Below are 12999 nucleotides of genomic sequence, written 5' to 3'. Positions count from 1 at the left end.
GTCGCTGCGCGTAGTACTTTGCTCTTTTGCAAACATGCCAGGTTTGCACTGTGATTAAACGCGGGTGTTTGGACTGCAGCTGTCCAAACCAGGTGTATTAGATTTCTACAGGAGGGGGGAAGAAATAATTTCTGGAAGATGACTGTTACCCAGACCAAATGCCTTTCCAGCAGGAGCCAGAATGCCACAGCCTCTCCCAGTAGGGTGCAGTGCTTGGTCCCCAGCAAACCCCAGCTGGGGCTTGAGCTGTGGGTACAGCCTGTATCCTGGACCAGTGATGCTGAGAGCTGCTGGGGTCACCAGCTGTCGTGTTAGGGTTCAGCTTCTTGGTGGTTGTCGCCGCTGTTTTTAAGCGAGGTGGAGAAAGCAGTCTTGAAGATGCTGCTGTGCAAGCGGAGCAGCGTGCTGCCCCTCTGACAGCTTGCTTTTGGGGAAAGGCTGCTTCTTGGGGGATGTGAAATGGAGCTGGGGGGGGAGAGGGAAGGAGAAGGAGTCTGGTTTAGATCGCATGAGTACCCCACCATCCCAGCCCTCCCGTCAGTGTCCTCCCTCTTGTCCTGGGCAAGGAGGCTGGAGACTGGCCCTGCCGCTGCGCAGGGAGGCCAGCACCCGCGGGAGACAGAGAGGCTGGGGCTGAGGAGACAGTTGTTACTTTCTACTGGTGCCCAAAGGCACACGTGCCAATGGTGTTATACAGGGAGCTCCCCCGGAGTTTGTTATCTTCCTTCGTGTTTTATCATCCGGTACCTCGACCCACAGGAAGGTGCTGGGTCCTCTTCTGGCAGATCATCAAGTAGTGACTTTGGCACTCGTGGGAGTATTTCTGCACCCATTTCTGTTCAGTCTCAGGCCGCCCAGTTGCGTGGTGCTGGATGCGCTCATGAGGAATTGGGGAGTGGTAAATGCTTTCTCTGAACCCTGACAGCCCCCTGGATGTATAGGCACAGAGGGAGTTAATAGCAGAGATGAGCATCATTTGTTGTGCATTAGGAGCAAGGCAAACAAGTGAATTTAGAGAATGGATGTTCTGTGGCAATGTCAGATCTGCCTCTTCGGTTATACAGTTGCTGCTGTGAACGTGTATTGGCAATTGGTTGTGTTACCAGCTCTGCTTTTTAGTAAGGCTACTTAGCACTTCTCTGCTGGTTTAGATCATCTTCTCAGCTGTTTATAGTTGCACTATGCTTAGCAGTATTTGGGATTAAATTTTTCATATTGCAGGTTGTCTCGAGCTGTTTGATTCCCCCCACCCCGGAACCATTTTTAATTTTTTTTTTTTTAATTTCTACTCAGTATTTTCTGTTATTTTGCCTGTGATAATGTTTCCCCCTGCTCTTGCCGCTTTCCGGTTCACTCTCAGTATCCACTACTGGATTCTTCATACCACTGTCATGCCTGGATCTTCTGGCTACTGCATCCAGCTTCAGCCCTTCCCAAACCTTTTATTGAGATTTGCAGTTTATAATTTGGTCTCGATCCCCCATGCCCTGAACAGAACAGCTGCCTCCTCTGTGCTGCCCGAGGGCTGGTACCTCCGTAGGTCATTCGGGGGCTCTTTGCAGCCCCTCTTCTGTCCAGTAACTTCAAGTTTGCCAACCAGGTTGAGCAGGGCTATGCCAGGGGCATTGTTACTTGTCTCAGCATGGCTGGAGCATTGCGGGATTGGGCTTCACTCTCGTGTTCCTGCGTTGCCACCCACTCGCCCTGCCTGTTGGGGGGACGTGCAGGCTGTGAGGGGATGGGGTGCGTTCACGAAGGGGTTGCAAAGTAAAACACAGTCTACCAAGAGTGTACATCCTGTACCCTCCTTCTCCCCGAGGGTGCCGGTACGGCGGGGTATGAGTGTACCTCCATGGAATCAGAAGCAGCGGTTTCTTGACTCGGAGGTCACCGCTGTTACAAATTTCAAACCCAGGTCCCAGAGCACTGCAGCGCAGGAGAATTTCAATGAGAATGGCTTTATAATCTGGACAAAACTAAGGGCTTTTGCCATTGCTGAGGAATGTTTGGGATGTCTTTGGCCAGAAAATTCGCCCTCCAATTCAACTCAAGGAAAAACCCAATATGGGAAATGTCACCTTAGATAAGTGAAATGTGGACAAGTTCTGAACAACCCGTAGCAAAATGCTACAATGGAGAGCTCGAAGCTATCTTAATTGCCTGGAGCACTACCATTCATTCCCCTGCCTGTCTGGTACGTTCTTGTGCTCGTATGGTCACTGTTAATTCATGCTGGATTGTTCTAATTAATGCCGATGAACTGTTCAGCCAAGAAGACTGCGGAGCTCTGCAGCTGCAGAGAGGGCTGGAGGAACATCTCCTGGTTTCTTTTTCTGTTTTTTTCCTCCCTTGTGGACAGGCACCGTTTCTGTCCATAACCAATAGGAGCCAATTTTCTGTTTCATAACAGGAAAATAGTAATGTCAGGACGCCCTCCTTACCCAAAGCCTTCTCCTTGAAGATTGCTCCTCTTTGCTTTCCTAATTGCCGCTGCTCAGCTGGAGGTAGTGCGCGTCTTCCAAACACATTATTTTGCTATGCTGGTACTTACCAAAGGGGAAAAAAAAAAAAGAGTATGAGAGAATATTGCTTGCATTCCTCACTTTAACCCTTTCTGTTCTGATGTGAGACGTTTTTCTCTAGCACAGGATGTTTTGCTGTTGGCAATACATGCTTTTTGGTCTGAAGCTTGGGGTGTAATGGAGCTCTGATGTGAAGAACACCTAGAAATCATTTCTGCTGGAGTCCGAGGATGCCTCTAAAATGTGTTCATCTAAGGCATCCTCTTTGGAGTCACTGCACTCGCATAATGATCACCTACAATAAGACAGGAGTTGCTGAATTGGTGTGTGAAGTATGGGTGGTTTGGGGACCAAAATGTTTTGGCACCAGGTTGGCTGAAAACTTAATGCTTGGAGTTGCCCTTCCTTGAAGACTGGTGGGTTTTGGAGCCTGCGAGAGCAGAGCCTCGGGGAGGGCGCTGGAGCCATGCTCCACGTGTTTCTTAGGGGCTGCGGAGTTGGATAAGGATGGCAGATGTTTGGCTCGCTGCATCTCTGCTCACAGGCTGTACTCTTGCAGGTCAGTAACCAGGAGAATTCACAGAAATGCTGTTTTCTTCAGAAGCTTCAGAAATGAGCAGGTCTGAGCCTTTTGTGTGCCACCCCACTGACAGAGGCAGGGTGGGTTACCATCCTGGCAGCCAGGACAGGTTACCTAAATCCTTTGGGGCTTTTTTGGGGGGAAAAACAAACAAACAAACAAAAAAAACCCCAAACCCCAGTTGCCTGGAGTAGAGCTAGGATGGAGTAACGATATATGTGGGCACAAGGCTGCCGGGAGAGGCGTGCTGTCCAGAATTTCCTGGTGGCATGGAACAAAGGAGGAGCTCGGGCAGAGCAGGGATCCCAGGAGAGCTGCAGAAAGCAAAGTTGAAGCCAGAAGATTAACCCCGTAGGTCTGGAGGAACCATGCAAAGCCAAAAGAGCAGCCTTTTGCTTCGTCTCTGAGTGTACTCCTGTGGCTTCAACCTCAGAAATCGCTTTGCTTAACCACGAAAGGGAAGGGGAGGCTGTCTCTGCTCAGGCTCTGGAGTTCATGGCCAGCTACCTTTCAGTGACCGCCTTTGCTTTCTGCTCCTTAACATCTGGAAAAGAAAAAGGGTGGAGTATGTAGTTTCCTGATATATCAGGAGGGTCTCATCCTGTTCTTGAGCTGCGTAATGTGCTGCTGTCCAGATCCTGGGCACCTGCCTGCTCGTGCCTTTATTTTTGCTGGTTCCACCAAGAGAAACAGTTATGGTGGCATCAGCCTGGTGGGTATCTCTAGCCAAGCCTCTCCTTAGTCCTGCCTTCATGCTGCCGGTGTGGGATGAAATGTGGGGGGGATCTGAGGTATGTGTTTGACTTGTGGAAGTGGTTTTTACTGTTTGTGTTTGGGTGCTGCTCTGAGACCCAGGGCAGATCGGGGCAGAGGCAGGCAGATGTTTCATGAGAAATGGTTTCTGCACCACCTGGTCTCTTCCTTTCTCATAATGGTCAGGTCTGCAACAAACCAGCAGTGACAGGCAGAGCATTTCACCTCTAATGAAGCTCCAGCAAAGAGGGTTTTCAGTCCCGTGGGAAGCAATGATTCAGCTCCCAAGGATCATGCAAGCTCGGGAAGGTGCCAGACATGCTTAGCATGGAAATCACAGTTTGTTAAACATGGAGTCAGCTACCTCCTTGGGGAGGTCCAGCTCTCCTTGGAGGGTTTTCTGCTGCTGGATGTCTTCATGTCTGGAATTGCAGGTATTTGCAAGTAGCCCGAGGATTCAGAGCGAAGCAGAATCCCATTTGCTGTGTCGTTTTCTTCGTGTATCTTACTTAAGAATAGATAAGGTGTGAGGATATTTCTATTTCCTTATCTCAGATGATTGTAGAAAGGTATTTTCTTTTACCCTGCGTTGGTTCCACCTGAGTTTGCAGACAGGCAGAGTTAACAAGTCAGAAAACGATCTGAGGAGGTGACTGAAGGCTTGGTGGTTGCCAAGTCTTGTGGTGGGACCGAACCTTCCTTGCTGGGGCAGTGCTGATGCCAACAGCACGTCCCCTGGGGCTGGCGTTGTCCTCTGCAGTAGTGTGGTGTGGCTTGGAAGGGCATGCCCATGGGTCACAGCTGCACGCTTTGGGCGCAAACATTCAAATCCAGGTAATTGCATCTGGTCTTCAGGATAATCCCAGTACAGATCCGTGCCTCTTCCCCCCCACCCCCCCCAGTCCCTTCCCCTCCCCACCATAGCCTGACCGAGTTCTGGACTGGTTGTAGAAATCTTGATTTCCTGAGGGTGCCGCTTTATTATGGCTTGCTTAGAGGTGAGGTTTTATCCTACTTCATGTGAGCCCCTTGCTCCCATTCCTGGTACCCACTGCTGCCTGTGCCCATACTGCCGGGCTCCGCACCTAAGGAAGCCTCCGGGCAGTGCACAGGGGTTGGGGCGGGCACATGGTTGGGCTTGTGTTGGCAAAACCCAGCAAGTGGTCTTGGGGAGGGGACATGTGAGTGGTCAGTGGGCTTTAGGGGGTGTGTTTGGATGAAGATGGGCGCAGGAGGAAGCATGGTGGCTCTGCCTGTGCTGCCGGTTTGGCTTCACAGTGGTGGGGGGATGGGCAGTGTGGTGGGGACCTCAGCCTTTGAGTGAGCTGGGGATGCTCATAGCCTGCAAGCACGAAGGCAGGCAACTATAAAGTTGTGAGGTGTGAGCAGCAGGTCGAATGCATTATTACTTTTTTTTCCTGGTTGTAAAGTCTTTCTTCCCTCGTTCCCCTCATTTCAAAAGCTGATATTGTTACCTAATCCACATTGCTAAAATTCTTCTGTGTTAGAGGATCAGCTTTTCTGTGGGAAGACTACTGTACTTCTCTCTAATATTGACTGTCTTTCTTTCTCTTGTTTCTCTTCTTAGATCTACAATGAGAATAGAAACCTGTTTGAAGTCAAGGAGAATGTGCCCAGGAAATTAGTGGAGAAGGTTGCAGGAGACATTGAGAGCCTCTTGGCCAAGAAAGTCCGTGCTTTAAAGGTAAGGTGATGGGCCTGTGGCGTGATCCTTTGTTACGTTTGGTTTAAAAAAGAGGATTGGTGCTGGCGTAGCATTACGAGCTCAGCTTCAAAGTAATTTCTATGGTTGTGTGGCCTTTTCTGGGAACTGCATCCTGCAGTTGCACAGGTTCATATGGAGTGTATCTGGGGTGTGAGGCAAGAATGTATCACGTGAGGATCTACTTGAGGTAGAAGTGAGGTATCTTCTTGCTTTTTATCTCCTCCCACCATCATGTGAACACCTGAAGGTGCTGTCACAAGAATACAAGTGACAGCAAAAGCCTGGCAGCAACTTTGGCCCAGTCATTTGACTGGTGGTGTGGTGAGCAGGAGCAGAGGTACTGCGGTGTCTCTGCAATAGCTCATGGAAGCATTTCAGACAAGTAGGGGTTTTTTTTCCTGTTTAGGAGATGATGCACTGAAATGTTTGTGCTGGTGCCTGGCACTTGAATCCTGTGATTGACTGCGTGTGTGAGTTGCCCTCGTACATTTCCAATCTATTGTCCCATTTTGTAGCACTCCTTTTAATATGAATTCATTTTATCTGTAGTGGAGCGAGGTAACCAGCTCATGGTGCCGGCCAGTAAAACCCAGTGGTGGCTGTAACGAGACGGCAGTGGGGCTGTGCTCTGCTACAGCGTTCTCTGCTACCAGGGCAGAGACAAGTAACTGCCTTCCTGGAGAGATGGAGATACCCCCTCTGCTGCAGAGGGGTATGGGAGCCACGTTAGAGTTTCACTTGCAGAAGCTGTAGCATCTTCTCAAATACCTGACTGTAGTGAGCAGGATGAAGCTGTGCGATGGACATCTGGCATGCATTGCAGCTTGATTGACCAGAAGCACTTTTGTGGGGCGCTAGACAAGGGGAAGGCTTGGAGCGGGTACCATAGCTTTTGTGTCTGCAGAGGGACTATAGCCAAAAAGACTTGGTCACCCCTCAACCTGATCAGCACAGGAAAAAGTAGCATGGTGGGGGAAAAGGTGTTGCAATAACTGAGGTGTAACTAAGGCAGCGAGAGTTTGGAAATGACCTGTCCCCATAGTACAAATAACCTTGTTCGTCTTCCAGTTTGACTTTCTTTTTGTTGGGTTTTTGGGCAGGACTGGTTAGTGCGCTGTTGAGGGCTTGCCTGATACTGGACCTGAGGCAGAGGAGTGATTCTGGCAGCACTGGTTAGATAAGAGCACTTGGTGTTGTTTTATTGTAGTGGAAACAATGATCCGTTGACCTGGATTAGTCCCTTCAGGAGGACTCATTCAGAGCGCAGTTGCTGGATGGAGCAGTCTCTTACACCAGCTTGCATGTGAATTCTTGGCATCTTGGATTGGCGGTACTGACAACAAAATCTGGAAATGGGGAAGTTGCTGGGAGAAGGAGAAATTGGATCCTCTGAATTTCTTCCATGTTGCGCTAAGCTCTTTCAAAGCAGTGGGGCTCTCACAGCTTCTTCCACTTTCCAGCCTGTGTTTTCTTCTGTCTCAACTCTCCCCTTAATTGAATCATCTCTCCTGGAGTCATTTCATCCCCTTCTCTCATGACTCACAAGAGTGACGATGACTTCTTGAAATACATTTTTCAGCATCTGAGTCAGGTGGGAATCCGTGTATCAGCGAGGACAGGTGAGAAGGGAGAAATGGATCCTCTCCTTGAAGTATGAACTGCCACGTCGCTCATGTACTCACTCTGCTGAAAAGATGCCTCCTGTTCCCTTTGCTGCAGGAGCGAGAAGGGATATTGTCTGTGCTTTGGTGAAGCTTTGTAGGAGGGTGGTAGCTAGCCTTTGGGCACGCGTGATGGACGCACACTTCAAGAGTGCTGTTCCGATTAGGCGGTGATTCAGTCACAGCCATCAAAGAGCCTGTTTTCCTCTGTTTCCAAGTGAAAATGTTAATGTGTCTTTATTAAAGTTAAACTGCATACAGAGCACTTATCAATAATACATAGTTTCTTACCTTGTGTGTTGCATTTCTAAGAAGCAGAAATCAAGCACTAGGAAGCCAAACTGGGCTGTCTGGCCCTGAGAGCCGTGGTGCAACGCTGTGGTGTGGGTCTGGCACTAGGAGGACACTGGGATTTCACACGTGATTTTCGGAGGAGCGCCGGAGCCAGGGGTGTGTAGCAAAGAGAGTAATTGCTTCCTAAAATAACAGTCATCTACAAGGGGCTGGTTATTTGGATGCTCTCCCTCCCTTTTTGTTCCAGACCATCATATCTGATGACAGTCTCATCATGGGACAGAAAAATTCCTAGGAAGATCTTTTTGCAATACCCACCTGTTCCAGCTGGCACTAGAGAAGAGCATCTACAGCTGGCTCCTGGGGCACTTCTACCCCGTGTTCCATGCAGTGGCCTCTATTTGACATGGAATTTTATCACCACTTACTGCCCTTTTCCCCCAGCATCCTCCAATCTCCTTTCTCCACGACGATTTCGTTGCTTCAAGCCTGCCCTCACAGCCTCCTTTGGGCGCTGTAGTTCCAGCTTCCTTTTATTCCCAAGCTTTAGCTGGAGGGGGAGGTAGAAGCGATGGTCTTCAATACCAAAAGGACAGCTACTCTCCTTTGAAATGAAGTAAAAGATATCTCTAAGGTGAAGTAACTCCTTAAGGAGATGATTTTAAATTTATGCAGCGTATTGCATTGTGGGGAAGTTCCAGGGATCTCGCTACAGGTGGGCTGTATGGAAACAGTCACTGTGTTCCTGACTGGGTAGAAGTTTAAGGGGCTGCTCTTGTCCACGCTCATGAGCTTGCCCTTGTTAGGGCTAAGAAAGACATCTCCTTTCACGTGTGGAAAGGAAGAAGGTGGCAGGTTGGCAAATGACTGCAAATCACTGTTGTGGTTTCCTTGTGCTGGGAATGACAGCTGGCTGGATCATGGATCCACATCATCTGAGAGTGGGATTCAACAGGTTGCTTGTTTGCCAAAGAGATTCTTTTGCCACTGGGGTTTTTTTTGGTTTTTTTGGTGGTTTTTTTTTTTCCACTTAAGTTTCCTATCTCTCCTTTAGTCTCTCAGTGTGTTTGGATCCCTCCTTGCCTTCGTATGTGCCGAGAGAGATGTGTACCTACAGGCTGGGGCTTCTTTGAAAGCTTGGTCAGGAGATGAGCCATTGGACTTTGCTGCTGGTGGACCGCTGAGCGAGCTGGGGCAAAGCCATCACTGGGGGTGGGCATGGGACAGCTGCCTGCTCTGGATTCCCAAACCTGAGGGGCATTTTTCTCTCTTCCCCTTTCTTTTCTTCTCTCAGTGTAGCCTGTCTAGGAGGAACAGGATCCTGGCAGGAGTGGTGAGACCTTCCCTTCCTCTCAAGTCTCAGTGGCTGTGTTTGGTGAGGTTGGTGAAGATGAGACAGTTCTCTGTAGAAAGCAAAGGAAGCAGCAAAGATAAAAGGCACTGGAAAGAGCGTCCCTTGCCATGAAGTCCAGCCCCTTGCCTTCTCCCATGTCCCCAGAACACAAGGCCATCTCTTCGTTCCTTCCCTGTGCTGTTTGCTGTTCCCACTCCGTGCCGTGCCTGCAGACCTGGGCTGCTCCTTCCTTCCCTGGATGCCCCAGCCCTGTCTGCTGCTTGTGGCCACCGAGGAGATCTCAGCAGCCCAGCCCCGCTTCCTCACCTGTGCTGGCAAGGCCAAACAGCGTGGATCAAAGCGAGAGGGGGGGGGGGGGGCTGCTGAGGTGATGAAAGGCTTTGGAAAGCATCAGTGCAAGAGGCTGAGGGGTTGCTGCATCACTTCTGCTGCGCAAGCCCAATGCCTCAGGAAATTCTTCTATTGCCACAAAAGCATCTCTGCAGTAAAGACATGGTGGGGGAACAGGAGGAGGTCATTGCTTGTGGTGCAGGATCTAGGAGAGTACTCTCCCCTCTCCTTCAGGTCTATGGACACCCCAGTTCTCGTTTATAATACTAGGTGAAGTGTGTGAGCGATGCCTCTGAATCTATCCTTTCCTGGAGCTCTGCAGACTGGGGGAGAAGGGAATTGTGATTTGATGGAGGTGGAAGCTGAGATGGAAATTTTAGATCCTAGGTTATGTTTTAGGCTTGTTTCTACTTTTTATACAGCACTCACGAAAGCTGCTTTTGCATGCTGACTGCTTCATCCTTCACATATTTAACCACAGACAATTTGCTTTGCCTCCTGCGAGCGGCACATCCCACAGTTTACTGAGTGGGTTATGCCCTGAAGTGAGCTATGCATACACCGTGACGGGCCTGAAAACTGCTGTCTGTGCCAGTGGTCTTCCCCCATCTCTAAAGAGAGACCTCTCTATCCATAAAACATGGTATGAAGGTGTACGAGCATTGCCCCCATGGGATGCTGGTGGCATGGTCGGGCGGGTATTTTTTCCCAAAGAGCTGTTTTAGTTTTCCATATTGTACGTTACCAGCAAAATTAAGGTGAAGTTTGGTATATTTCTGATGGACCTCAGCTGTGTGCAGTGTTGGCTACGATGCATTCAGTAGAAGTGCAGCAAAGTAGCATTTCATGTCTCAGAATTTATGTGTATTTTATATATGTGTGTGTGTGTATTTTACATAGGTGTGTGTATATGTAGTAGTTTTGGTACACCTTGCATGACTCTGGTGATGACAGAACTAACAGCACTTACCGGTAGTTAAGAGAAAAGTTTGTGGGGTTTGTTTTTTCTGTTGTTGTGGAGTTAAACTGCGTATTTTTGTTGCTGTGTATTTAGCTCCAGTGTGGGATGAGCGTTTGGGGGAAAGGAGGGGTTTGGTAGGAGGGTTCAAGGCTCCTATTCCTTCAGCCAAGGTGTAGGAGCTCACAATATATTTCACTGAAGACTTTCATATATTCCTGTAACAAGAGCAGGAAAATCTACACTTGGCATTAGATGTTTTCTTTTGGCAGAAAAATGAATACAAAGGACAAGACTGGGGATTTTCTGTGTTTTGAAAGCATACTGCAGGGGCTGTGTTTCTTGTGGCTACAAAGCCTAGATGAACGTCACTCCAGGAATTTGGGGTGTTCCCGTCTTTGCCTCGGATCCTAAGGGAAGGTGGCTGGAAGAGCTGGGATTTGGTGCATGGCAATGATGGTTGATCTGGAGATGAGTAAGCCTTGGGTTTTCTTACTGCCTTAAGCAAATTTCTCAGTTTTGTCTCTGATTTCCACCCCACCCCCTTTGGTTTTGGGTTTTCCCACGTAACTGGCATTTTTTCCTTGCATATTCCTTCTGATGTGACAGTGCAGTTAGTACTTGGCCGTGTTTTAGGATCCTCTGATGGAGGGCGAGGCGGGAGTCTGGTGCGTTACCATGAAGTACTTACCAAGCTGGCTCTCAGGGGCAAGAGCTGGTCAGCGAGGGCGTCGGGGGAGGTAGGAGCTCAGGCCGGTTGTGCTTTTAGTCCCAGTTGAATGCTCAGTGCATTACTGTTCAGCTGGGACAAGTTCCAAGCTCCATTTACGTCTGGCACAAGCATATATCAAGAGTGCAGAGGGGATTTAATTGGACAGGTTTATCCCTTTAACAATTCTGATAGCCCTGAGATTTCCCTTGCAGGTATGTGGTGAACGGAGTCTTTATCAGCTCTTCTGCTCCCTGATAGGGACAATAAAAGGTTTTACTTGTCTAAAGAGCTGCAAAAATTGGCATGCAGCAAAGCATCTCTCAGCCCAGTTCAGAGCATCTCCCCACTCCCTCCTCTCTCGGCGGCAGAGATGCTGACCTCTGTCGCAGCGCGGGCTGGTCGGAAATCGGCAGTGCAGGCATGGAGGCTTTCTTTTCCCTGGTCTTGGTGGCATCTGGTCTTCAGGGTAGGCAGCGAAAGGGTGTCAGCATTCAGCAGTACTGGCTTTGTCCTCCACTGCTGGCAGTGCTGGGTCCCATTGCCATCTCACTGCCCTGCTGAGCTGTCTGAAGCAAGTTCTTCCAGGCGCTCGTTGGCCAAGTCGTTGGTGTGTTTAAGTAGAGGGGTCCCAGGCCAGGAGAGAGACCCTCCTGAGCTGCAGTGCATCAGGGGTTCGGGTTGGGTGGCAGCACGTGGTGCTGCACACGTGGCCCTGGTGGGTTTTCTACTGCAGTGTGATACAGCCCTGAGTTTTATCTTGTGGGAGACTTCTGGGCATGCCAGAAGGCCACCAGTGGTCACACCCTGGCCTGCTTGGGCACACACCGGTGTCCAAGCTAAGGGACAGGTTACCTGTCTCACCTACGCAGCAAAATGGGGGAGGAAGGAGGAAATAAACATAGTTCAGGTGAGCTCAGATGCAGCCTGTGGTTTTGGTGTGATGTGGGGCTCCATTGCCCCGTGCACGCCTGCCCCATTCCAGCCACACGGCTACAGACAGGAGCTCTTGTGTTCATGGAGGAAGGACCACAACCAACATCAACCTTGCGCGTGCTCAAGTACAAAACGTTTAAAGGTATGATCTCTGCGCTCCGTTAATTCATAGTGACAAATCCATTCCTCTTCCTGCTTCTTTGCTAATTGCTGGTTGGTGGCTTTTGTTTTTAATTCTATTTTTAATTCGCTCCTAATCAAATCTTGACTGAAGATCCCCGTGTATTTATTTATTTATTTATTCATTTATGTGTGTGAGTCTTCTCCTGCCTCACGATTGTTCTTGCGCTGGACCTGCTCCAGTAATCCAATTTGAATCCAATCTCCCAGGTCTGGAATTCTAATTTACAGATTGCAGAGGGGAGCCGAACAATGCCCGCACACCAGGATGGGGGTTTATTGTCTAATCTAATCGGGGACAATCAGATGTTTGTAACAAGTCTATCAAAACTGTATTGGGCCAGTTTGCCGAGCAATGTAACCGGCTTTCTTAATAGCGCTAACACGATTTAGGGCTTCCTGCACTTTCATGCAGATTATGTTGAACGTTTCCCTTTCTTCTCCCCTGAAGGCTTGGCAGCAGCCCAGCCCGATGGGTTTTACAACTTGGGCAGCTGCTCGGTGCGCGCCGCGGCTGCGGAGGTGTGCGGGGGCACGGGGGCTCCTACTGCTACCGACCACTGCTGGAGATTGAAGGGCTCCTGGGATGATCCCCTTTGGGGTCACCCCTGCAAGGTACGGACTCGGTATTGCAAGTGCATCTGGGGTCATGGATTGGGGGAGTCAAAAGCAGTGGTCCTGACCCGTTAAAATATTTGGTAAGTCTCCATAGCAGGTCTCTAGCCCCGTACCTGTGCTGTCAACCTTCAGGCACCGTGGGCTTGTCTGGCTGTTGGCAAAGAGCAAATGAAGAATCCTTTGTCCAACAGCAGATTAAGGCTGTTGTTTCTGGGTATTTGCTTTAAGAAGTTTGGATGGTTGCAGTTCAGAGAAGAAACCTCTTCGGGTTTTTTTTGGAATGCCCTCCCAGGGCCTGGAGTAAAAGAGGAGGCAAAACCAATTCTGCGAATGAGCTCGCATGTCTCTTAGTACAGCTCTCCAACCCAGAGTGGAGTT

At 49.5% G+C, this 12999-nt stretch overlaps 1 protein-coding gene across 1 annotated transcript in view; it reads left to right on the top strand.

Annotated features, from left to right (window-relative positions):
• The window catches only part of CACNA2D2 (calcium channel, voltage-dependent, alpha 2/delta subunit 2), a 207649-nt gene that overhangs the window by 58811 nt on the left and 135839 nt on the right, over positions 1-12999 (top strand). The window contains exon 2 of the mRNA XM_009891300.1: positions 5444-5560. Within this exon, the coding sequence (XP_009889602.1) occupies positions 5444-5560 (117 nt within the window). The remainder of the gene's footprint in view (positions 1-5443; positions 5561-12999) is intronic.

The sequence above is a fragment of the Charadrius vociferus genome, unplaced genomic scaffold (genome assembly GCF_000708025.1).
Source record: "Charadrius vociferus isolate BGI_N301 unplaced genomic scaffold, ASM70802v2 scaffold758, whole genome shotgun sequence".
Lineage (NCBI taxonomy): Eukaryota > Metazoa > Chordata > Aves > Charadriiformes > Charadriidae > Charadrius > Charadrius vociferus.
The sequence above is the reverse complement of the archived record's forward strand: the minus strand, read 5'-3'. Positions and strand labels throughout refer to the sequence as shown.